General features: G+C 47.0%; 1 protein-coding gene and 1 non-coding gene across 2 annotated transcripts in view; one reads left to right on the forward strand and one right to left on the reverse strand.

Moving 5' to 3' along the window:
* WWC1 (WW and C2 domain containing 1) overlaps positions 1-20,664 on the reverse strand; it is a 153,866-nt gene extending 133,202 nt beyond the window's left edge. The window contains exon 1 of the mRNA XM_027033974.2: positions 20,532-20,664. Within this exon, the coding sequence (XP_026889775.1) occupies positions 20,532-20,650 (119 nt within the window). The 5' untranslated portion in view covers positions 20,651-20,664. The remainder of the gene's footprint in view (positions 1-20,531) is intronic.
* LOC113594874 (U6 spliceosomal RNA) lies at positions 2,374-2,477 on the forward strand. Its single transcript, XR_003415352.1, has one exon. It is a non-coding gene; the product is annotated as a U6 spliceosomal RNA (small nuclear RNA).
* Positions 20,665-26,391: the final 5,727 nt, after the last annotated feature.

Consider the following 26,391-nt stretch of genomic DNA (forward strand, 5'->3'; position numbering starts at 1 on the left):
ACAGAGATAAGCAAGCAGGATCAGAAGACGGACCCTGGACTTGCAAAGCAGGTTTCATGGTGCTAAAGTGAAGAATAAGGAACTGCATCTTGTTTTTCGACAGAGGTGATGGGCCATGTTATCAGATCACAGGCATCTGGCTCTACCTTCACTGACATGATTGAGACAGCCTGTCCAGGGCTTCTCCCTGTGTGATTTCTGTTGGGTCAACAGTTACTGGTTTGGCAAACAGCAATTCAGAGCCTTCCACAGAAAATCAGGGTAGCAAACACTGAGAAACTGGCGGAAAATACTTGTGGGAGTTCCATGGTCCAATAGCGCTATTCTTTACCTCTCTTCCTGTCTGATGAGGCGGCTTGCGCAAGCTAGCGGCTCTGGATGTGGGGTCAGGCCGGGGCTGGCAAACTGGCCTGGAGTCTTGTCTTCTACATCAGGAGTCTCCTTGACCGGCAGAAAACAGAGCTGGGCTCCCACACAGGTGGGCTGTATCCCCAGCCAACCAGAGCCATGGGCTCTCCCAGGGTCCTACGCTTGCCCTCTGGCTCCAAAACTTGACCGCATGAAGAAGAAAGGAGTCAAAAGGTGACAGACTTCCTTATCAGGAGGCTTGCAGTCCTCACCCTTTACTCTGTGACTTTCCCTTGGCCTCTCAGCTGCCTTGAGGGGTATCCATTCATTTATTAGTACCAATCAAGTGTTCGACACCACTGTGCTGGGCCTGGGAGAACACAGACACGAAAAGAATGATGGCTCCGTGATGGGTGCATGTGACAAGGGTGCACAGAGGGGCCCTGACCAGAGCTGGGACAAGGCAGGCTCCCCACAAGAGGAGGCCCTTATGCTTAGCAGCACAGGGAGGGAGGAACAGCAGGCAGGGCACACACACTGTTCATGCAGGCGGGGAGGAGAGGGTTTCAAGTTGAAGGCATATGAGAATCCTCTGGGTAGCATATTTAAAATGCACATTCCTGAAAGCCCCAATGAGATTCTGATTCAGTAGATTTCAGGTGGGGGCCCAGAAATCTGTTTTATGAGCTCCTTGGGGGAGTCTAAGGCAGGAGGTCTATGGACCACACTCTGAGAAACCCTGCTTTGAAGGAATGGAAAAAAAAAAAAAAAGAGCCATTTGTGGCTTTGATGGAATATTGGTTTATTTTCCTGGAATTTTCCCAAAGGGACTTTGGCCAGCTCATTAATGATTCGTTCTTCCGTCATTTTACACAGACAGACATGCCAACATCAAACAAACTAGAAATGAACTCAGGGAGGGTGTTAGGAGCCTCCACTCACAGGGATGGCTGTCACTGTGTTCCACGAGATGACAATGGGCATCATCTCAGGAATGTGTCAGGTCAAAGTCCATGTTTACACCAAAGGCTGTCTACAGGTGAACTGGGGCCCAGAAAGCAGTGATGGGAAAGCCTCCTGGAATCTGGCCACACCTCCTCACCAACCTCACACCAGGGAAGGCAGGGCAGTCTTTAGATGTCTTTCAGACTTTCTCTGCAGCCCACAGCTGGCTCCCTGCCCCTCCTGTCCTGGGTCCCCCCTACCAGAAGCCTGGCCTTTGACACCCCAGCGCCACCTCACTCAGGCTCCTCCTAGCTTGGACCAGGGATTGCATGTTGGGGCTCTGGCTCAACCAGCCTAAGCCTTGGCCGAAGGGATTGTTTCTACTAGTACCTGTGCAGCAATATTTTTGTCCTATTCAGTGCTAGTTCCAGGGAGTCCACCATTTATTTCGCTGGCTCAAGCCTCTGCCTGGGAAGCTTATGGGGGATTCCCAGACCTCCTTGCTCTTGCCACTGGTCTCTGAGGCCTGGAACCCTGCCTTTGTGATCTCTGCCAAGTGCCTGCTGGGCTGCCTCCTTATTATGTGTTAGAGCCACAGGCACTAGCCTCCCAATGCTTCCCAACTTCCCACTGCCCCATGTTCCCAAGGGCCGAGTTCGGCTACCCTGGGGACTTCCCACACAGTCTGCATCTGCTTGGACCCAGCTGCTGAATACGCTGCAGCCTCAGGACCTGCCTTTTGTCAGCAGGTGTGATCCCCTTTCAACTGACCTTCACACCCCATCCAGCTTCAATCCCTCATCCCATGCGGAGCTCTGGGAACAGGCTAAGAACTCTTTTCCACGGACAGTGTTTATAACTGGTTGTAATAATCCAGTGTTTACTGATAATACAGCTATGTGGGATACCCTACATCAGAGTTTAGTAAGAGGCACAGTCAGCCATAGAACAAAAACCAAAAATTAAGGTGAACAAACAAGCCAAGGCTATGCAATGTAGTACTGAATGGTCTGGTTAGTGTTACTCAAACACGAACGTGCGTAAGGGCCACTGAGATCTTGTTAAAATGCAGTTTCTTATGCTTGCTTCGGCAGTACACATATACTAAAATTGGAACAATGCAGAGAAGGTTACCACGGCCCCTCCGCAATGACCCACAAATTCACGTAGCATTTCATGTTTAAAAACAAACAACAACAAAAATCAGTTTCTGATTCAGCAGGTCTGGGGTGGAGCCTGAGATTCTGCATTTTTAGCAAGGTCCCAGGCGATGCTGATGTGCTGGTCCACAGCCCACACTTCCCGTAGCAAGAAGGCAGGGATCACACAAACGAGTGGGAGTTAACCACACAGAGGTGAGGCCAGAAGCAGAGCTCAGAATCCAGCATGTGCTCAGATACAGTAACCACCAGGTCTTACTCACTGCCACCGAATCAGAACAATCTACTCTAGAAGTTCTGAGAAAGAATGACCTGGGGATGGCCACGTGCCCACAGCCTGTCCTGAGCAGACAGTTGCTGTGGTTGGCACCACGGCATCCCTGACGCTTCCCTTGTCATGGTTTCCTGTACCAGACTGAGTCCAAGTCAAGGTCAGCTCTGTGATTTTTCCAAACCAGCATTTCTCATACGAATTTGAAATTCTGGACACCAAGTTAGCTGTGGTTGCTGGGCTGAAGGGTTATGAGACAGGCTGGGGCCATGAAGGCGATAGGGGTCATCTAATGCTGTGGTAATATCATAACTGCTAACATTTTTGAGTATTTAGTCTGAGCCTTGCTGTCGGTTAAGTGCCTTACATGGGTTCAATGTATGAATGAATGAATGTATCAATGAATCCATGGATTCAAAGTGGATGGCAATTTAAGAGTGAGAGCTCTGAAGCCAGACAACCCGAAACTGAACCCCAGTTTTGCCACTTTCTGTGTGACCTGGGGCAAATCACATTAGCCCCCTCTATGCCTCCACCTCCTCCTCTGTAGATGGGGAGAGTTGTAGTACCTCTCCTAGATAGTCAGTGTGACAGCTGGCTGAACTAATAAATATAGAATATTTAGCGTAGCACTTAGCATTCAATAAAATCCTGGCTATTATTTTTTATGCTTAGCCTTATTTGTAGAAAACCAGGAAACTGAGGCTGAAAGAGATTAACTAGGTTGCCTGAAGTTACACAGCAAGTTAGAGGCAGAACTGATTCGAAACAAGGTTTGCAAATTTATGCAATTTATTTTAGATTTGTTGTTTGTAGATTTCAGGAGGCAGCAGAAACCTCTCATGGCCTCCAGAGGCAGCTCCCACCTGCCCAGCAATGGGGGCTGCTATTCCCTTTCTTAGATTCCTGTGAAATCTAAGCTCATAGCAGCCTCTTTTTTCAAGAACCACCTCGTGTGGGCTTTTCCTGCTTTTGACTAGAACAGACTTGACTTAAAGTAGATCCCTTCCAGGCAGGAGGAGGGAGGGAGATGATGGATGAGGGAAGAGGGAAGGCCCCATGAGGCAGGTAGCATCACCCGTGGCCTGGGAGGGAGGTGGGACTTCCCCGGATATAGGCAGGGGCTGGGAAACAGGCCCACAACAGGAGAATGGCAAAGTGCAGGACATGTTTGGGCACTGCCACTAACCCAGGTGGACTACAAGCAAGAGGACCAATGAAAACAGCTCCGTAACCACAGCTAACAATGACTGGCACTTACAATGCTGTTGGGCACTGTGTAAAGTATTTTAGACAGTTTAATTTAAACTTACTGAAATTGTACAAAGTATGGTTATGTAAGGGGATGTTTTGTTTCTTATACACACATATACAGGCATTCAGACACAAAAGATACTAAACACTGAAGTATTTAGTGGCAAAGAGACATGATGTCTAACTTGAGTAATAACCAATTTACTCTTAAATGGTTTATATATATAATGGTCTTATATATTAAATTATATGCGTTTGTATACATATACAAACATACATAGACTCACAAACTTACACGTAGGGAAAATGAGAGACTATAAGGTAACTGGGTAACATAAAAATTGGTAAATGTGGGTAAAGGAATGGAAATTTCTTACATTTTTGCAACTTTCCTGTAAGTTTAAAATTATATCAAAATTTACAAGATTCCAAAATGTGCATGGGAAAAAGATTTTTAAAATATCTTTAAAAATAGTATGAGGTCAATACTACTATCACCACCATCTTATTAATGAGGAAAGTGAGGCAAAGAATGAGAGATGTAGAAAATGGAGTGGGACCAGCTTCAAGAGGTTTTGACTGTCAAACTCAGAAGGATGTCCCTCAGTAAACTCAGGAAGGCCCTAAAGAGTATGAAGAGAGGGGTGGTCAGCATTGGGTTATGTAAGACTAATCTGAAAGCAGGCTACAGGTTGGCTGGAGGGGGGGCCTCTCATTTTGTCTTTATTTTCAATTAAGCTTCAATAGGAATGAACAGAAAAGGAAGGTGTCAGAGTCTACAAAAGAAAGGGCAGAAGAATTGGCAGTTAGATAGGAGGAAGAATCCAGATGATGGAAACAGGGGTTGCCTGTGTGTGGTGGGGGAACTGGGTAAGTGGGGACCAGGTGGGAGGGGTACCTACATTTTGCTGTATACCTTTTGGATCTTCAGAATTTGAACCATGCAGGTTTAGAGTGGCATTTTCTCATGGTAATGGCAGAAAAGGCAAGAGACCAGGGCTGGATTCAGGTTTAGATCTGTGGTAGACTGACTGCATGCAGTGTTTGTCTGGACCCAGAAATGATGGCCAGCAGATAACTGGAAATGGGCATTTGAGCTTTCACTGTGGAGGAGGTAGCAGAAAGCCTGGGGTTGGTCACAGGACACTATTAGGGAACAGCAATAGGAGATAAAGCCAAAAAATGCCTTTCCTTTCCTGCAGAAGAGTGACTGCCGGGGCACCTGGGTGGCTCAGTTGGTTAAGCATCTGACTTCAGCTCAGGTCATTGTCTCATGGTTCATGAGTTTGAGCCCCGCATCAGACTCTCTTCTGTCAGTGCAAAGCCTGCTTGGGATCCTCTGCCCCCCTCTCTTCTTGTCCCTCCCCAATTCATGCATGCTCTCATGTGCTCTCTCTCAAAAATACATAAACATTTAAAGAAAAAAAAAGAGTGACTGCCAATAAAGGAGGTGTGTCAACACCACCACTATATGCCTGTGCATTGTTGGTGGGAATGTAAATTGGTATAGCCACTATGAAAAAACAGTATGGGGGTTCCTCAAAAAAATTAAAAGTAGAACTACCATATGACCTAGCAATCCCACCTCTGGGTATTTATTTGAAGCAAATGAAAACACTAATTCAAAAAGGTATCTGCACCCCATGTTCAGTGCAGCATCATTTACAACAGCCAAGATATGGAAACCGATGAATGAATGGGTAAAGAAAATGTGGTGTATGTATACAATGGAATACTACCACCATAAAGAACAATGAAATATTGTGTTAATATGGATGGACCTTGAGGGCATTAAGGTAAGTGAAATAAGACAGAGAAAGATAAATACTGTATGATTTCATACGTGGAATCCAAAAACAAAACAAAACAAGCTCACAGATACAGAGAACAGATCGGTGGTTGGCAGAGGCAGGAGATGTGACGGGCAAAATAAGTGAAGGAGGTCAAAAGGTACAAACTTCCATTTATAAAAATAAGTCCTGGAGATATAATATACAGCATGGTGACTACAATTAACAATATTGCATTGCATTATTTGAAAATTCCTAAGAGTAAATATTAAAAGTTCTCATCACAAGAAGAAAAAATTATAACTGTATTGATGGATGTTAACTGGACTTTTGTGATGATCATTTTGCAATATATACAAAACTGAATCATTACATTGTACACCTAAAACTAAATGTATATGTCAATTATATCTCAGCAAAATAAATAAAAATAAAGGAAAAAAAGGACATCGGTGACGGAGGAGGGGCAGCCACATTGTTAAGTCAAGGAAGATATCACTGTGTGGCTCCTGTGACCTTTCTGGAACTGTGATCAGAGCATGGGGGGGGGGAGGGGGGAGCACTAAAACGTGAATAGGGGTTATGGAGCCAGTGGTTACAGGACTCCTGTGTTCTTCAGAGGGAGGGGTATGGGGTAGGAGCATACAGACTGAAGACTGATTCTTGGAGAGGGAACACCTGAGCACACTGGAGAGAACTCCACAGATGCCTGAAGAAAGGAAGAGATTTCTTTGCTATGAGGACCAAGAAGTAGGCCAGGTTGCAGAAGAGGCTGGAGGGATTCTAGTCCTGGTTGGGTTCAGTGGTTCTCAAACTTAAGAGGGCATCAAAATCACTTGGGGGTTCTTTTTACAAATGTGGAGTCTGAGTTCCACATAACCCGTAGATTCTGATTATGTTGACTGGCTGGGCCTGGAAATCTGCATCTGAGCCACTCTTAGGGGGTCCAGATGTATGCATTCAATAGACGATGCTGCCTCAGGGGAAAACTAGCTCCTTGGCCAAAGTTAAGAAGAAACCGTGTTTGTTACCACTAAATTGAATGTGCAAGCTACTGACTGGAATTAAGAAAACCTGGTCAAAGAGGGGGACAGGCCATCATTATAGATGTACTTTATTTAAAGGTAAAAGCAAATTCAGTGTTTCTAATTAGTTTCTAATTACAGAACTTTACAACTTTATGGCTTGACCTCTGGTGTCATTCACAAGGTCTGCTATTTTCTTTTAAAAAATGTTTTTAAGTTTATTTATTTATTTTGAGAGAGAGAGAGTACATGCAGGCACAAGAGAGCATGGGCAGGGAATGGGCAGAGAGAGAGAGAGACAGAGAGACAGAGAGAGAGAATCCCAAGTAGGCTCTATGCTATCAGAGCAGAGCTTGATGTGGGCTTGAACTCAGGATCCATGAGATTATGACCTGAGCTGAAATCAAGAGGTAGACATTTAACCAACTGAGTCACCTAGGTGCCCCAGAAATGCTATTTTCTAACACAGGATCCTCTTCATTTTCCTAGTGTGTAATTACATTATGTTTTCATTATTTCTCTATAAATTCCATGAAGGGCAATGTCTGCCTTTGATCACTGCTGTACCCCTTTCCTAGCACAGCTCCCACCAAAAACCAAATACATGCAGGTAAGGTATTCTTTTGTTTCACTTCTACCCAATGTGCCAAAGAACTGCAAGGTAACTCATGCCCAGCGAGAGCCAGTTTGGGCCTGAGATGACCCAAATGACTTCTAGTGAACCCCAAACAAACATCCCACAGCATGTTCTGCTGGGCAAGCAAGAATGTTGCAGACCAAGCCCATGTGCTGTGAAGACACCAAGGTCCAAGAGGAACTTGATTCTTGCTAAGTCTTTGGTGCCAAAGTAATAAGAGATGGAGCTCTACTGAACACAGTCACTAAGGAAGGTGAAGAAGGATGCTGATCACCACCATGGACCAAAGAATTTGGTCAGGTCACTGAACCCTGGGGGGAGCTTGTAAAACCTACTGTACTCAGAAAAACAGCTCACTCACCCTGCTTACTGAAGGAGGACATCTGCTAAAACGAGTAGAGCAAACACAAAAGTCTGGCTCTCCAAACAGACCCTGAGCATTGGAAGAAGTTGCCACTGCAGGAATCACCATAGTGAAGGGGGCTCTGGGCTGAATTACCAGTATGAAGTCAGTGTTGCTCTCCCTGACAGCCTTGCCTGACCTACAGGATGCTGAAGAACGTGCATTTTGGGGGCAGGCAGACTGATTTTGAATCCCGGTTCTGCCACTTACTAGCTTATAATCCTGGGCCAAATTTTCAAACTCCCTAAGCCTCAGTTTCCCCATCAGCAGAATGGAGATAGTATCTGTTCTTACCTCATTGGGCTGCTATGAGAATTAAATTGGAAAATGCATTCAGAGCCCACAGCCCAGACCTTGGCATAATCTAAAGTCTTAATAAATGTTAGCTATTATTAGTTCTTACCCACAGGCTATGATCTATATGGTGACAATGTCTGCACTCCCCACTCTCTTGGAGGCTCAAGGACACAGATGTATGTATGAAATCCAGACTGGGTTCTGCTGAGGTCAGACAGAAGGCCCAACCCCCAGGCTTACATCTCCACAGCAGCTTAGACCAATTTATTCAGAAGCATTACTGCTGCAATGGGAATTTAAAGATTTTCACATTAAGGCAAAGAGGAACCTAAATCTCTCTGATCCTTAACATGCCAGGAAAGAAATCACAAGACAGGTACAGAAGAGGGGAAACTGCTCAACGGGAAGGTGATTGACATCCCCCATAGATCTACTTCTTCCCTTCCACAACTATTTTTTAAATACTAAAATCATACTAAAATACTAAAATACTAATTAGTATTTTTTAAATACTAAATCATCTCAATTTTTCTAGGTAGAACTGTATAAATCTTTAGTTTAAAACCTTTTAGACGGTACTCTCATGTAATCTCACTGACACTCTACAAGTGCTTATGAGGAAAGACAATATTTACCTACAGTCATGGTTCTCCAATCTGGCTCTACCCTAGAAATCCTATGCCCAGACCATACCCTAGTCCAATTAAACCAGAATGTCTGGGAGTGGACCAGACATGGGTATTTTTTTTTATGTTTATTTATCTATTTTGAGAGTGGGGAGGGGCAGAGAGAGAATCCCAACCAGGCTCTGCACTGTCAGCACAGAGCCTGACACAGGGCTCAAACTCATGAACCTGTGAGATCATGACCTGAACAAAAACCAAAAGTTGGATGCTTACCTGACTAAGCCCCCCAGGCATCTCAGACATGGGTATTTTTTAGCACTCCCCTCTTGTGAGTCCAACATGCAATCAAACTTGAGAATCACTGACTGATCCTATTGTCCCCCAGCTCCTATCGCTGTTGTGGAAAGGAGATCAAGGGTTATTATTCCCTGTGGTAGAGCAATGGAGACTAGGGCTCAGGGAAGGCAAGTGACTTGTTGCTCTGAAGAAGGGCCAGAAAGAATCTAAAACTCACAACTGAGGAGCATTCATCTCCTGGCTCAGTGCACTCCTATAGCATGCCAGCCCCTGGGCTACCTAATAACCACGGATGGAGAACACCCAGGTAGTCAAGCTGTTCTACTACGGAAGGTAAATGGGGAAGGCCTTTCTAAACTTCATTTGTGAACTGAAGCTTGAAGCAAAGATGCTGAGCAATGGTGGGGCCTGCTGAAGGTCCAGCTTGGACAAAATAAGATTGGGGATGATACTAAAAATGTTCGTAAGGCAATGAAGACCATTTCAGTTGGTTGCACCTACCTGGGCTCTGAAGGTTCTTCAAATCTGGTCAATTTTTGCCTGTGACTACTAACAAAATATCTTAGGTCATTCTGCCTGCAAACATTTGGCCAGTGGTTCCCAGATTTGAAGGGGCAGCAGAGTCACCTGGAGGGACCTTAAAAGATCACAGGGCTCCACTCCCAGAATTTTTGATTCAGTAGGGCAAAGGTGGACATGAGAATCTGTGTTTCTAACAAGTTCCTAGGAGAAGCTGATATGCTTGCTAGTCTGGGACCACATTTTGACAACTTGGTCTGGGTGACCAGTGAGGAGGCTGATGAAATACCCAGGGTCTCCAACTGGCAGCTGGCAAATGTTTGTTTTATGTCAGCAATGGAACTAAAGCACTCAGGCTGGTTTTGAAACTCCCTGAGCTGTTAAGATATCTTTTAATAGTCCTATCTAGCAAAAGTCATTGTTTACTGGAAAGATGTTTATCTCTTAAATAAGATCAGATTTTTCAGAGAAACAAAAAGAAAGTGGTTTATGTCCAAAAGACCTGGTACTCTAAATATATGAATTGAGGAGTGACTATATAATGATCGATAAAGCTATAAAATATACTGAGGAGGCCTTAATTGTTGCATTTAGAACTATCCAGAGAGTGGAACTTGAATATAATGAGACACCTCTAATTTGGTATTGGTCAACCCTATGAAGTATATTCTAACTTATTCTCATTTTGCCAGTGAAGAAATTGAGGCTCAGGAGGGTTTACATAACTTAACCAAGGTCACGGAACTTGTGACAAGGTGACAAGGATGGGATGTAAAATCCAAATTGTGGTCAAGGGGACCAGCACAAACAATGCCTCCCTAGAGGGTTTGTGAGGATTCAGTGAGAAGAGGCACTTACCTCTTCCACACACCTCTGCTACACTCCTTAGGGTTGAAGTAGGACTGGGCGGATGGCATAAGTTCCCAGGGGTGAAGGAGCCCAGTGACCCTTTCTCCACTCTTTCTCTGCAGAGCAGCTCAGCACTGATGTCCTCTGATTCTCTCCAGAGTATGGATACATAAATGCTATACATTCTAATGTGAAGAGAAGTCTTTCTGGCTTCTGGAATCCCCTTAGACTTCCTGCTTCCCTGTGCTTTATTTCACAATGGAGGAGAAAACCATTCCACATTTTGCCACCACTGGGCTTCAGGTTAGCCAAAGACCTAGAACAACTGGTGTGCTCCGAGCAATCAGAGCTATGCAGGTAAACAGTGCTTGCTTATGAAACCACTTCCTTTAGCATAAGAAGGAGGGCCAGGTTACCTCACCAGCTGTCTTCAGTTCCCCTATCTATAAAACAGGAATAATATGGTACTCTCTCCCAGGTTAATGTGAAGAGTCAATGAGCCAAATGCCAGTGGCTCTGCAAAGTATAGAGCAAAGACCCTCAGATTCACCTGGGGACCTGATGGAAATGCAAATTTCCAGGCCCCACAGCAGTCCTACTGAGTAGAGTTGGGGGGTGGGGGAGGAGGTGGGACTTGGGGAGTGGGGTTTAACAAGGCCTCCAGGGGGTTCTGAGGCTTCCCCACGTTGACAACCTCTGCTCTAAAGTCTAAGTTCCATGAGGACAGGATTTTTGTTGGTCCAATCACTGCTGAGTCTCCAGTGCTGGGACAATGCCTTATATATTACAGGCACCCTATCCTTTTACAGGCACTCAATAAATATTTCTGATTAAAGGAGTCCACATGAAACAGTGGAGGAAGGAAACCAAGGTTCAGAGAGCCTGGTGTTTCCAACTATATTTGCCCAGCTTGATGACTCTCTCACTAATTTGTAGTAAATATTACGAGTTGGACACTGACTGTCGTGTCTCACTCTCGCATTTCTAGCTCTTAGCGCACACAGTGCCCAGCTCATCGGAACAGGCTCTTGGCAACACCCTACTGAAGGCACAAATGTCTCCAGTTCCAAAGCTAAATTCACAGCACAACTGCCAACAGGTGCGGCGGACAGGTCTGTCCCTCCATCTTCCTAAGATGGGGAAAAGAATTCTAGAGAACACCAAGCCCCCAGTTATAATGCAACTTATCTGTTCAACTATTTGCCCTTCTCCCTTGCCCAAGGGTACACCCTGCTGTAGCAGGGACTTTGCTCTGATCCTCAGCACTAGCAACGGAGCCTGAAGCCCAGTAGGCACTCAATAAATACCTGCTGAATGAATGGCCAACCCCTGGCTGGGTGGGACGAGATAAATACCAATGCCCTTCTGCACCACCACCATGCTAAAATCAGCAGGTTCTCAAACAGCTCTCAAACAGTCCTGGGGGTGAAGGGGAGGGGGGAGGCACTTCTCGAGCGAAGAGACATGGTATCAAGCAGTTACAAATGAATTCCAGATACCTCCAGTTTTTGCATCAGCCTTTTTAGTTCTGCCATGACAACTGCAATTCATTACCCCTGCTTCACACACAGCCCTGGTGCCAGCTCACTGGCAAGAGTCACTTCACTCCAGAAATTCCAAAGAAGGGCTTGTCTCCGATAAGACTAGTGTAAAAGAATTTATTGACTTATTTATATAATGAGGGCTGCCAAGGTGGTTTGCAAGCTCTGATGTCAATCTGGCTCAGATGAGCCCTGGCTTACAGGAAGACACTTGAGTTGGTAAGGAAGGAACAATGGTTCCTGTTCCTCTACCAATGCACAGGAGGGCAAATGAGCCTGACGAGTAACAGCTCCCATTAGAAAGCCTCATGTGCACTAAGCACTGGGCTAAGAATTGACATGTCTGGTGTCATTTCTTCCTCCGGGGGTAGGTAGGTCCTACTCTGAGAAGAAACTTGTTCAAGGCCACTTACTACGTGTAATGACGGGGCCAGAACTTGATTTGGTGCCCTGTGAAGATCTTTATGAAGACCTTATCTACTTGCAGGGAATAGCGTGGAACGTCAGACCAATGTTGGGCTGGAAGCACACATTTTCCTCCACAGAGAACAAGATGCTGATAGGTGTGTTTCTGTTGGTTTCTCTGTAGTTAGAAAGGTCCTCTTCCCTCTGCTTCCCCCCCTCTCCAAATTTATTGATTGTGCAGTGGTGCAAAGAGTAAGGCTTTGAAATCAGATGGGCCTAGATTCAGATTCTAATTCTGCCTCATTCTACCTGTGTGACCTTAAATTTAACACTTGACCATTCTTAGCCTCAGTTTCCCCATTTGCAAAATGCCAGGAATATACAATGAGCACGTGACAGATACTAGATAACGATGATTAAATATAACTATTATCATCCTCATTATCACCAATGTTAATGCCAGTTATTGTTCTTGTTGCTAGTAATACAAAGACAAACCACGCACTTGGAAGAAATTCCTAGAATACAAAGTGAAATGCTAAGAGTCCTATCTAAGAAAAGACATCACAAATGTTCGATCAGAAGGCTATCCCAAGGTCACCTCATCCTAGCAGCCACCTGATGCCTGTATCTTGCTATTTTATCCTTCCAAGTCAGGTACCAGTCAGTGGATCCTAAGGCTGCCCCAGTGACCAATGAAACAAGTAACCACCACTGGGCAGGGAGGAAGACAGTGTGGGGACAGCTGGGCTGCTACGGAACCAGGCCCAGCAACAGCAGGCAGCCGGCTGGGGAAAGTCAGCAGCTGCCGTTGGCCTGGTGTCCTGGCTGCCAGAGTGTGATGAATGGAGCAGGGGAGGAAAAAAGGCAACAAAGGTGGCCCTAATCTTGATGCAGCTTCACTTTTTTTCTGTCTGACCATTGAGTGAGAACTTAAGCCACGGTGTTTTTTCTTTGGCAGACATTTGAAACTGAAAGATCCCATTTCTTTCTACCGGTGAGATGTCATGGGTAGAAGCACTGAGGAGGCGAATGGGGCTGGGGAGGTGGGGCGGGGGCGGTAGGGGGAAGGGGAGGATGTGACCCACGGCACTTGTCCATTTTTCCCTTCTTTCTCACTCTCTCTTCTCCATCCCCCACTATGTCCAGCATCTTTATAGAATGTTCTATGTTCTCCCAACACAGCAACACTAAACGCCTGTCCCCGTCTCAATTATTTTGGCAAGAGGTTTACTGCTCAGGAGCTGGAGGCTTAATGGCCTGCTGGCGAAGGTTAAATAACAAAACACCACTGTATCCAGTTTCTGAGTTTTCTCTTCTTTTATCTCACTCTGAAACAGGGATTCAAGGCAGCCGAGAAGCCCGTCAGCAGCAAGCAGGGACTCTCGCTGTTCTGCCTAAGGGTTTGTAGCTGGCTGGCCCTCTCCATACTGGGAGACGCAGGGCATGTGAATTTTTCACACACACACTCAGCCCAGATCCAGCCATCTGCCCTTGTCCAAGTGGAAGCACTAGGAGATGTCACCCAAGCCATTTCTCCAAGGGAAGTAGGGGTCTTATCCAGGGCCCCTCGCTGAGCTGGGGGCTGTAGATCCTCACTGCCTGGAGGCAGGCATGGCCAGAGAGAGCTCCTGACAGTCAGCATGGACTGCCAACTGCACCTGAATTGGCAACCCCTAAAATGCCACCAAAACCTGACCAAGACTTCTTCTATCCAAGATGCTGTGTGGCAGCACGCCAGCCACCTTCTAACTCCCATTTCTTTGAGCCTTGTCTCCCCTTATGTGCACCTGAGCTTGGTGTTCCTACCCTTGCAGTAACTAAGGCAACCTGATTCTCTTCTCTTCAAAAGAGCAGTGTTTCATAGCTACCTGGGATCCCAGGGGATTGGAGAATCAGGTCAGTTCGGCTAGGCAAAAAGCCGGAAGGGTGGTGACAGAGAGTAGCTGCCTTGGCTACTAATTCCCTGGCCATCGAGAACATTTACCCAAGCGACTTGGAAACGACTTTGAGCTCTCAACACACACTGCATCCTTTAGAGTTTCTCTGCCTCCATCTCTGCTCTCTCCTTCCCAGAGCTCTGGTTAGCTGGCTGCTCCCAGAAGGGGGGGGGGGTGCCCAACAGTCTCCTAATCCCCCAAGGATTTCATAGGCTTCTCTGATCAAGCCTCCTCTGCAACACAGCTCCCTGAGAACCCTAGCAAGTTTTCGACCTTATTGACAGGGGACTCTGGAGTAGCTACAGCAAATATGAGTGTGGATTTAAGAGTCCAACTACCTGGCTTCCAATCTGGGGTGCAGCACCTCCCGGTGACCTTGACCAAGTTAATCTTTCTAAGTCTCAGTTTCCTCATCTGAAAATGAAAATAATAACAGTACTTACCGCACAAGGTTGGCAAAAGGATGGCATGTGATAATAGAAAAGGCTCAGCCCAGTGTGTAGCATAAATTCAGTATCCTAGGACACAACTCACCAACAGTCGTGACAGCATGAAAGAAACCTGCTGGTCTACACCACCAGAAAGGATTATGGAAAATAACTGAGCCACAAGCATAAAATATTCCCAAAATATTATGTGGGTAGGAGAAACTGGATCTGATTTTTAGGGAAAAGTTTACATAAGAGAAAGAGGGAAAAAGATCTTTCCTAAAGATTCAAGGTGTGACCTTGGGCAAGTCACTTGTCTCTGAGTCTTAGTTTCATCAGTGAAATGAGAGGGCTGGGTTACAAGAGAAGAAAGGTCCTTCCCAGCTGAAAACTGGGGAGAGAGCTGGGCAGAGAGTCTCCATTTGACTCAAGTGTTTCACAGGCATTTTCTAATAAAAGCTAAAAGAACTAGCGTTCCCACGTACCTCGTGGGTATCAGGCTCCGTGCTAAATGCCCTATCTGATTTAGCTTATTTAATGTCCATAACATTATGGACAACTATATGTATGTCTCTATCACAGAAAAGACTCAGAGGAAATATGCGACTTGCCAAGGTCACTCACTCAGGTAGCAAGTAGCAGATCCAAAATGCCAGGATTCTTTTTTTTTTTTTTTTTAACGTTTACTTATTTTTGAGAGAGAGAGAGAGAGAGAGAGAGAGAAAGAATGCACCTGTGAGCAGGGGAGGGGCAGAGAGAGAGAGGGAGAGAGAGAATCCCAAGTGGGCCCCCTGCTGTCAGCCCAGAAGCTGACCCAGAGCTTGAACCCATGAACTGTGAGAGCACCAGCCGAGCCAAAAACCAACAGTCAAATGCTTAACCAGCTGACCACCCAGGCACCCCAAGATGCCAGGATTCAAAGGCTCACACTCTTTCCGTTGTCCATACTTGCTCTCTGGTTAACTGTGGCCTGGTCACACCAGAATGGTACAGGTAAGTGAAATCATGCTTGTCCTTGCTCCATTCCCCAAGGCCAAATTCCTTAGGCAAGGGAGCACAGGCCTTGCTTCAGCAACTAATTCAGTAGGCAGCTGAGTAGTGCAGTGGTTAGAAATGCGTTTTCTGGTTGCAATGTACCTAGCATTGGCATTACAGCTTCAGGAAAGTTGAGTGGCTTTCACCAAATTCAACCCCGCCAGCCTCTGTTTCCCCATTGTACCTATTCGCAGTGTTATTAGAGGGATTAAAGGAAATCACCCATGTACTCAGCAGACTGCCTGAATATAATAAATGCTCAGTCGTTATTTCCTACCCAGCTAAATAGAAGAGCATATAGGCAGTGATGAGCAGTTTTGAAATTAATCTATGGCAGGAATATGGCAGGGATCCAAGAGCCCCCTGAAATTATGTGCCAAAATTATGCACTTGCACTTTCCTTCAGGAAGCATTTTTTTTTTTTTAATTTGCATACAAGTTAGTTAGCCTATAGCGCAATAATGATTTCAGGAGAACTGTGCTTCATCTCCTACATAGTAACACCCAGTGCTCATCCCCACAAGTGTCCTCCTTAATGCCCCTTGCCCATTTAGCCCATCACCCCAACTCACAACCCCTCCAGGGCCCTCAGTTTGTTTTCTATATTTAAGAGTCTCTTATATTTTGCCCCGCCTCCCTGTTTTTATATTATTTTTGCTTCCCTTCCCTTATGTTCATCTGTTTTGTATCTTAAATGTTCAGGAAGCATCTTTAACCTTTGTCAGATTCTCATAAGGGTCTGTGGCCAGAAGGAGGTTAAGAGCTTAAGACTGTAGACCAACTTCCTACAATATAAATCATTTCTGAAATAACAAGGTTACTAGCAAAAGTTCCTCCTATCATGAGAGAAGTTGCTGGGTCCTCTTGACATAGCCTCTTAGCCATGTGGGCCTCCGGTACTTATCACATAGCCCCAGAAACTGTGCCTACAGAGTTCCCAGGTGGTTCCTGGAAGAAGGTCTGAACACACACCACAGATAAAGCAGGAATTAGGCTTCAAGAACCTTCTCTGGCAGGACCAGTTCAAACAACCCATTCTTCCTCGGAGAACAATCAGCATATTTGTTTTTGCATACCACTAAGTTAAATACACAAGGAATGCTGGCCCTTTGCTGGGAGCTCCCAGAAGCACCCAGAGCCATTCTGCTAAAGGAACAGTGCTCCAAAGGGCTGGGGAGACCTGAGCTGCAGCACCTGATTCCCCACAGGCCCGGCACCTTCCCAGGCTAGCCTGTGGTGCCGCTGGAGCCTTTGGCCCAGTAGGCAGGGCCCAAGCTGCCCACTGGACCCTCTCCGGTTGTTGGGACAACCGTCCTCAGGAATTTCGGCCTCCCAGTCTTGCCCTGGGTGAGAAGGGAAGAGAGTTGGCAAGGCCGCCTGCCTGGCTGCTCTTCCGACCCGCTGGTGAAAGGGGAAGCTGAAAACTGGATTCCCTACCCCCAGTAGCCTCCATGCCGGACAACACACGAAACAGCTCAGCCCCAGAGGGAGGAATGTGCCAAGACATTCTTCAGGGTTGGTAACCCGAGACGCTATTTTGTTCTTCGTGGCTAAGAAATCACTTTTCTGACTGAAGGACCCTTTGACTTACTTCTTTTAAATTCAGGGGAATGGGCGGGCATCTCCCTGATTCAGGTAAGGAAAAAGCCAAGACAAATGCAAACACACACACACACACACACACACACACACACACACACACACTTAAGGAGCAGAATTTTTTATGTGATCTTCTGCTTCACAGCATTAATCAGTTGCAGAGATGTAACTACCCTGGCAGAATTGATTTCCCCCATCCCACCACCCCAAAGAAGAAGTCTGGCTCGTTTATGCTTTAATTTTTTTCCTCTTCCTCGTTATAGTCCCCTCTCCCCATTCGGCCATGGAGTCAAGAGGGGTAAGACGAGGCCAAGGAGTCCGAAATCACATTTGAGACCTGGCAGGGTCCTGTGACCATCTAATAAACTGTCTTCTCTCACCAATGGAGCACTTTACCTCAAAGAGGTCAAGTGCTTTACCTGAGGCCACACAGGCACGACTACAAGACAAAATTTCCTAATGGGGTGTACAGGAGGGAAATTCCAGAGAGCCACAAGTGGATGTCCTCTGCTCATCTCTTTCTCAAAATTTCCAGTTGGCCCACCACAACAGTGACTTTAGGGTTACACTAGGTACACTTCAGCACCCCAAACTCAGTCCCCACCCCCACCAGCCCAGTCTGGGTGGAATGACCAGGAGGTAGGAAGATGCATTAAAACTAATGACTTGCAAGGTGAAGTGAGCAGCTTAGTTAAATGCCAGTATGTTTTTAATTCCTCTCCACTGCTTACCAATCTGCCTAAAAACAAAGGCTGGGGACACCTGTTGCTTGGATATGGGCAGGCTACAGTACAGAGCTACAATATAATGGCACTGGATTTTTTTTTTCTGCTCCACTGTATTTTTGAGGATCTCTTCCTTTTATGACAATAGATGTTACTGGTTTCCCATATGTGAGAGTTGAAAATTTTCAAATTTTCAAATTCAGTTGATTTAAAGTCAAATATTAAATAAGCAACAGTACAAGTCGATATAGTATAAAATCATGATGGTGGTTCACATGATACTAAAATTTGAAAAATAATGCTGTAGCCAAGTCAGTTTTACACTTGCCCTCTTCCAAGGGTAAACAATTGAGAAGCTTTCTCTAGCTGTATTATCCTCTCAGAGCCTCAGAGAAGTCCCTAAATTCACGACTAGGGTGAGGGAGCACTGCTGGGTGCAGGGCTGTCTCAGTCCTCCAACATCCCACTGCTGACAGCACACTGGCCTCAGTAAGCTTCAGGAACCAAAACTGGGGAGGAAACAGAAGACTGAACCTGTGTATGTTCTAGATGAGAACAAGGGGCTGCCTAGTGCACCAACACTGTAACAGCGTCCCTGGGGACAGATGACCCTGAGGGGGAATGAAGAGGAAGGAAAGTGAGTCCCGACAAGGTTAGAACGTCAGAGCTGGTAAGGAAAATGGTGTATTATGGCAAGTGGTGGAAAGATCAACATATTCAAGCAAATCACACCTCTGGGCCTCAACTTTTCTCTTACCTTTGAAAGTAAGAGCTGGGCCCTGATCATCTATGCCCCTTTCAATTTTTAGAGTTCGACTATTACTCCTTCCCTTCCAAGAAAACCATTAATCTTACAAAGTGGGAACCTGAGGCTTAGAGTTAAAGCAGCTTGCCCAAGGGATGTTTTCTCTAGCATTAAAAAAATAAAAAAAATTTCTTTTCCAAGGGTACCTGGCTGGTCCAGTAGGTAAAGCATATGACTCTTGATCTTGAGGTCATGAGTGCAAGCCTCAGAATGGGCATAGGGCTTATTTAAAAAAAAAAAATGATCTTCCATATTACATTGAGACATCCCACATGGTACTGAGAATAGAGTAAGCACCCAGTAAATGTTAAATGAATTAACTTAAAGTGCTCACAGAAACTACTGGGAATCTCTGCTCTAATTTTCTTTCTGCTCCTTTTTTTAAAACCCTTGCTACACACCCTGTCTTGGACTTTCCGGGACCTCCATCCCAACCCCATAAGACGAAGGGTCCAAAAAATTCATCTCTATTGCTCTGCAGGCACCTAACACCCAAAGGTCACACTGACCAGGTGAAAATTCCACATTCCTAAGACACTAAGACCACAGACCAAGACAGCGAAGGACAACAAAGCAATCTCAGAGGGTGGTTCTCGCCTCCTCTCAGGACATACATGCGGAGGGTGTGTGTATGTGTGTGTGGAAAGAAATGCCAAGCAATCAAAACCGGGTGAAAGTCTGGAAGCTAAGAGCCATGCCATACCAGTCATCTCAGACTCCACCTGCCTCAGCAAAATAATAAATAAATAAATATATATATATATATATGTGTATATATATATGTATATATATACGTATATATATACGTATATATATATATATATACGTATATATATATATATCCTGTGCTACAGCCGCCTTAGTGCCCACCAAGGTCAGGACGCACTGGTGCAGAGCTGAGGAACTCCGGACCCCGAGAGGAAGAAAGGGAGAACGAGGCGATGGGCAGGGCTTTGCGGGAGGCCTCTCACCTCCATCTACATCCTAACAGCTTCCAAGTTGCTGTGAGATTCCTGGAGAACCAGTCTCCCAGATCAGCCCTCCCCCGCTCCTTCCTTTCCTTCCCACTCGGGCCTCCAGCACCCCTGGCTGCTCCTATGCTCTTCTCAAGAGCCTCCCAGGCACCTGTCAAAAACCACACTCTAGGCTGCCTTCCCCTCCGCGTACAGTCCTTCCTCCAGCAGTTTCCCACTGAATCCTGGGTCCCTACCACCCCCACCAAACTAGATGCTTCCCCATCACCCCCCTCATGCTGGGGAAAGCCTCCTTGGGAAGCCCCAGAATCACAAGGCAAAGTTGCCCGCCCCCCAGCCCCCGCCCGACCTCTTCCTAAAAGGGGCGGGGGGCGGGGCTAGAGCTTAAGGTCAAAACTCTGGGCAGGTGCCGGCTGGGGCCTAAGTCCTCCATCGGGGAGTCGGTGGGGGCTATGGTCAACCCACTGGCCGTCCCCTCCTCCCAGCAGCCCACCCGGGCAGGAGCAGCGCTCCAGACCGCGGGGGGTGGGGGTGGGGATGGGGGCGGCAAACTGAAGAAAGCGCAAGAGGCTCGCAGAGTTCCCTTGCTCCCCCTGCCCAGTCCAGGCTGGTAGCCCCAGGCCAGCCCGGGAGGTGTGGGGGCTGCCCGGAGTCCTACCTGTCTCGCGGGTCGATCCAGCTGGTGGTGCGGCTCGTGTGGTCTATGTAGTAGACCTTGCCGTCGAAGTCGCGCGCCTCCTCCCAGCCCTCCGGCAGGGGCAGCTCCGGCCGGGGCATCTTCCCGAGCGCGGCCCGCGCTCCCCCATGCAGCTCCCGGCCGCCGCGGGGGCACCCGGCTCAGCGGCTCCGGCCGGCCGTACCCGGCCCGGGCGGCCGCCGAGGCACCATGATGGGGGGGTGGGGAGGTGGCGCCCGCGGACTGGGGGCCCTAGTGGGGGCTGGCCCGGGTGGCGCCGCGGTCCATGCGGCCCTGCGGCTCCCGCCCGGCGCCGCCCGCTGCTCCCGCCGCCGGCCTCTCACGCTGCCATGTGCGCCCGCAGCGGCGCGGTGCGGGCCCGGGTACGCGCCCGGCCGGCGGGGCAGAGCGAGCCAAGCGCAGCTGCCTCCTGCTCTCCTCCGCCGCGCGGCGCGCTGCGCCCTCCACGCCGCCGCCGCCTCCTCCTCTTCCTCCCCCAGGCCGGGCGCAGTCGCCCCTCTCCACTGAGCCGTTCTGCGCTCGCTCGCTTTGCGACTTCTGCCTCCGCCAGGTGCGGCTCGGGCGGTGCAGGTAACCGCGCTGCCCCGGAAACGGGAGGCGGAGCGCTGGGCGCCTGGGTTCCCGGGTCCCCTCCCCGCGCCCAGCGCTGTGAGGGCGGGTCCTAGGCCCCGAGACGCGCCCCCTCGTGGGACTGTCCGAACCGGTGGCCGCCCTTGCAAGGGGAAAGGCAGACAGCCCGTACCTGGGTCCGGGACAAGGAATGGAGCCCCAGGTGGTGGAGCAGGACCCGCTGTGCCTCTGCTTTTCAACGCTCCCGGCTCACTCCACCCCGTGTCCGGGCTCTTGGTACAGGTGGCCCCAAATCTTACAACTCCCCACTTCTCTGTTATGTAGCATCAGGAGTCAGGAAAGAAGTGGTTAAATGGAAACATTCTTGCGAATCAGGGAACATAAGTTTTCCAGGATCTCTGGTCCCTTCCCCCAACACACTCACCATCTGTCTCCCTCTCATTCCATTCTTCTCCCCGTGTTGTTTCACCATCCCCCCACCCCTGTATTTGCTAATGTAGCTAGCTCTCCTCAGGGTCCCTAAGATTAGGAGTACATACTATGAATCCCCTCCCCGGGGAGGACTTCCAAAGAGTGTCAGGGGAAACATTGTGTAAAGTAATATAATGATGGTGTTGTTAGCTGAATTGAGTACTTAGCCCTTCCCAGACTGTGGGCTAGCAGCTTCACATGTGGCTCTGTCCTGTGATACTTTGAGGTAGGTATGTTATGGATTTGGGGGAAAATACAAGACAGCAAAACAAAGTTCCATTTTGAAAAAAAATTAGAAGAAAATTTAAAATCGTAATATTTCTTGAGAAATTAAAAGTATGTAATTAAATATAAAAAGGTGGCATGATTAGGTTAAGGATCAACTGGCTTGTCTGTGTTTCCTGAATGTATATTTTACCATTTTTGCCCTGGATATTTGGCAGGAAGCTGGCCTGGAGGACTGGAGCCCATTGCGGTGTATCCTCTTGTCTGAGCCCCACAGTCTCCCAGAGGAGCCAGCATCCTGTGCTGTATGGGCCAGAGTGTGCTGAGCAAGGGAAGGAATCCCATGCTTTTGGCCTCATTTTCTCTTGATAGGTAAGACCCACCATGGCAGTTCCTTACCTCCCATGCAAAGTCAGTTACTTCCCTGAGGCTAGACCTAGAGCTCAGTGTTTGGCCCTGCCTACCCTCCTTCATTCCATAGATGCCATGCACAGAAGTCCAGAATCATGGGTCTCAAGACTGGCCCACAACACCCCTAAGTAGGAGTTCTTCATCCTTTTAAGGGGGATTCCCACAGCCCTCTTCACTTCCTCTACTGGGCCAAACTTTCACAATATAAAAACCTATTACTGATTAGAGCAATAGCTCAAAAGCGAAGCCAAAATGGCGCTAGGTGCTTCACACACACAATCTCATTTAGTTCTCACAACAACCCTTTGGAGTAGGGAATACTTATACCCATTGTTATTGATGAGAAAACCAAGGCTCTAAAATGCTGTATTATTGGCCAGGGAAACAGAACTAATAAGTAGACTCAGGTCTGTTTGTCTTCGCCACTCAACCATTAACCTATACTTTCTTTCTTCTTTTAATTACTCTGTAACTCTTGGACCTACCCGTGGTCTGGATCTGGAATATTATGGATACTGATGAATGCTTATCTCTGTTGATACTTGCTTCATAAAGATTTTGCTAAGAAACAAATTCTCTTCAGTCTGTTTGGGTCCCAAACCTGTCCTATTTTCTGCCTGTGTGACCTTGAATAACTTGCTTAACTAAAGTCTCAACTCTTAGGTCTGAAAAATATACAGATTTAATAGGGCTTTTTAAAAATTATTATTTAAAAACGTTTAAAATGTTTATTTATTTTTGAGAGAGAGCGAGAGAGAGAGCGCACAATTGGGGGAAGGGCAGAGGGAGACACAGAATTTGAAACAGGCTCCAGTCTCTGAGCTGTCAGCACAGAGCCCAGCACAGGGCTTGAACTCACAAACCATGAGATCATGACCAGAGCCTAAGTTGGATGCTTAACTGACTGAGTCACCCAGGAGCCCCCATGGGGCTTGTTTTAACGGCTAAAGGAGATGAGACATGCAGAGGGCTTGGCACCCACTGTAAGCCATCCTCTCAGGGGCCTCATTGTGGTACATTTGGAGCTCCATGCCTGGCAGCAAGCAATGTCCCTGTGAAGTATGAATCAATGAAGTATTTTCTGTTCCAAACACAAACCCATGTCCTTTCCATCCCTGCAAATTGTATGTGGTTGCTTGTGACAATCATCCCAACTGCTGATTTCAGTTTTGTCTTCTCTTGCAACCCAGCCTTCTCACCTGTTGGTGTCAGTTGTGAAGGGAAACACAGTGTAGACTACCAAATCCTGCTTTCTTTTTAGTCCAGGTGCCCAAGCCCTGGATTTTCCAAATGCCTTGTTTCTTTGGATCTTTAGACGTGAGCAGAGGAGCAGGAAAGAGAGACCAAAACTGGAATTGACTCCTTAAAGCCTTGGTCTGCTTTTCTGTCCCTCCTACTTCCATTCTTCCCCCCAACACACACAAAAGAATCCTAGGTTATCTCCCAGAAGCTGCAAGCAGGGTGAGGTAATAAAACAGATGACTGCCTGCCCCATGTGATGGCGGATGAATCATCCCCAGGCATTCTGCAAGGCTGAAGACAAACGTGAAAGGGATTAAAGGTAAAACCAGCCCAGCCACGTGATAGGGCAAACTGGACATTATTCTACAGGTGACTAAACTGCAGGAATGTGAACTGAAGACAAGAAGCCCAGCCTCTCCCGGCCTTCCTCCTGGGGCTGTGTCTGGCTGCCCGTGAGCTGAGTCCGAGGCATGGCCAGTACCGGAGCTGAGCAGAAGTGACTATAGGACAAGACTTTCTTCGTGTACTTTCACATCCAGGTGGCCCATAGGAGACACCTGAGCCCAGGACAGGTTCTCTTGGTTTTTTTTGTTTGTTTGTTTGTTTTAAAGCTTATTTATTTATTTATTTTCAATATATGAAATTTATTGTCAAATTGGTTTCCATACAACACCCAGTGCTCATCCCAAAATCTCTTGTTTTTTAAAAAGACGCCCACTTAAAACCTTGCCCCCTCTGCATGAGCAAAGGAGAAAGGCCAGTTTGCACATATGTGTTTCAGAGAATGTTTGAGTGGCAGGGTAACATATTTCATGAAGATGGTAAGGAGGAGAAATTAAGCTTTAAAAAAAAAGGAACAGAAATGTCAGCAGTAGTTTCTTGTTAGCTTCTAAATTCTTCAGGGAAATGAAGGCTGTGAAGACCTCTGCGGAGATTTTTCTTCCTATTCCATGTTTGTAACTCCCTGCCTCATGCTGTCCTTCCCACACACACTTCCTTTTGTATGATTGAGCCCAGAATGTCCCTTTTCTATAGCCATGCATTATTTGAGGTTCATAACTGGGCTCATGGACTGTTCTTTTCAATGATGGGAAACATGTCCTAAGCCGGAGAAAATTGGGCTTGAAGAAACCTTGGCAATAGGAGAACCGAGGTAGAAGAGATGGCTTTTTAATTTATTTCTGGGTCCTCAGTGCTTAATACAGTGCTTGAAAATAAATCAAAATAAGTCTAGCACAGCCTACTCATTTTACAAGTAGAAGGGGTGTCTGAATAATGACTCATTGCCCTTGTTTTTACCAGTTCCATTTTACAGATATGTAAACTGAGATTCTAAGACGTAAGGTGACTTTCTTGCAGTGACATAGCATATAATAGAGTCAAGATTCCAACTCAGCTCCTTCTAGTAAGTAGGTTTTGGCTTCTGAATTCATAACTGTGTGGGCTCTAGAGTGTCAGTGAAAGAGGAACTTCAGGACACAGTCTGGTTGGAAGGGGGTAGAGGAGTATCCAGGAGATTATCTTGAACTCCTGCTTTCATTTGAATTGCTTATCTACTTGGAGTGGCTGGACATGGGAGCCGGCATACTGAGGTCATAGCTGAGTTTACAATGAGAGGGCAGGATTGAGGCAGGGGTTCTGAGTTCTAAGCAGAAGACAGACCAACCTGATTCTTTACCTCTACCAGTGCTTTCAACAAGACCCTCCTGGGGGATTAGGTATCAGGGGTTCGAAGCCCAAGCTGTCACCATTGGAAGGAGGAGCACTTTTCTCCCCATGCTGCCTGCCTCTCTCCCCCCTTTTTATCCCTTTCTTGTTCATTTACTAACTGAACTGGATTTCTTCTGGACAGGAGGCTACCCTGGGGCTGGTAGGAGAGGTTTTGACTTTCCCATCCAAGAGTCTTCTGGGTACTGGGGGCTAGGAGCTGTTGAGTCTTTCCCTGGAGGATGAGGAAATGAATTCTGCACTGAAGGAGGAGGTGGAGATCTCAGTTTCAAGGGTGGGGGTGTGGAGAGGAGAGAGAGAGTGTGAGCAGAGGGAGGGAGTTCCTGCAGAGCAGTGCTTTCCTCTGCCCCCACCCCAGCAGCAGCAGAGGAGCCCTGGTGGGAAATAGGGGTGGGGGTGCAAGTGCAGTAACCAGCAAGCTGGCGGAAAGAAGCCTCTCTCGAGTATTTATAGAGCTTGCATCGCCATGGTACCCAGGCGCTGAAATTAAACTCCAGCCCAACTGCTTAGAGACGGGTGGGAAGAAAGACTCTTTACCTGTCCATTGCTCACAGTTTGACGTCTCATTCTCAGAATTTTAGATGAGCAATCTGAGGGAATTTTGTAAGATACTGGCAAGAAGAGTGTAGGGCTGGGGCTTAAACCCAGATGAGTTGCCTCAACAGGGGGGCTGGCGGAGTAATGGAAAATACATAGGCAGGGGAGAAGAAATCCGTGTGCGAAACTTGGCTTTGCATCTTGGCTATTGTGTGGGGCTTTGAGCATATGAGACTGCATCTCCTTGAGCCTCAGTTTCCTTGTTTGTAAAATGAGAGCAACAGTACCCACTTTCCTGTCAACATGTGACAACTACATGAGCTAATGTAAATGAAGCACACTCTCAGCCCCTGAAACACAGTGGTTCTTTTAAAGGTGGGTCCCTTTCTTTCTCAGCTCCTTAGTCATTTATTCAACCAGACTCTTGTCTGTCAGCTGTGTACCAGACCATGGGTGAAGCACTCAGGACACAGGGTGGTTTCTGGACTCATGGAGCTTAAGTTTGGCAAGGGGGATATACAATGTACAAATCAACAACTGAAGAAGTAATTGCACATTGTGGTCAATAACAAGACAGGAACAATGGTGCTATGATAAAATTTCATAGGGTGGGGATTGGTAGAAAATCTACTTTACA

Source organism: Acinonyx jubatus, chromosome A1 (genome assembly GCF_027475565.1).
Source record: "Acinonyx jubatus isolate Ajub_Pintada_27869175 chromosome A1, VMU_Ajub_asm_v1.0, whole genome shotgun sequence".
Taxonomy (NCBI): Eukaryota; Metazoa; Chordata; class Mammalia; order Carnivora; family Felidae; genus Acinonyx; species Acinonyx jubatus.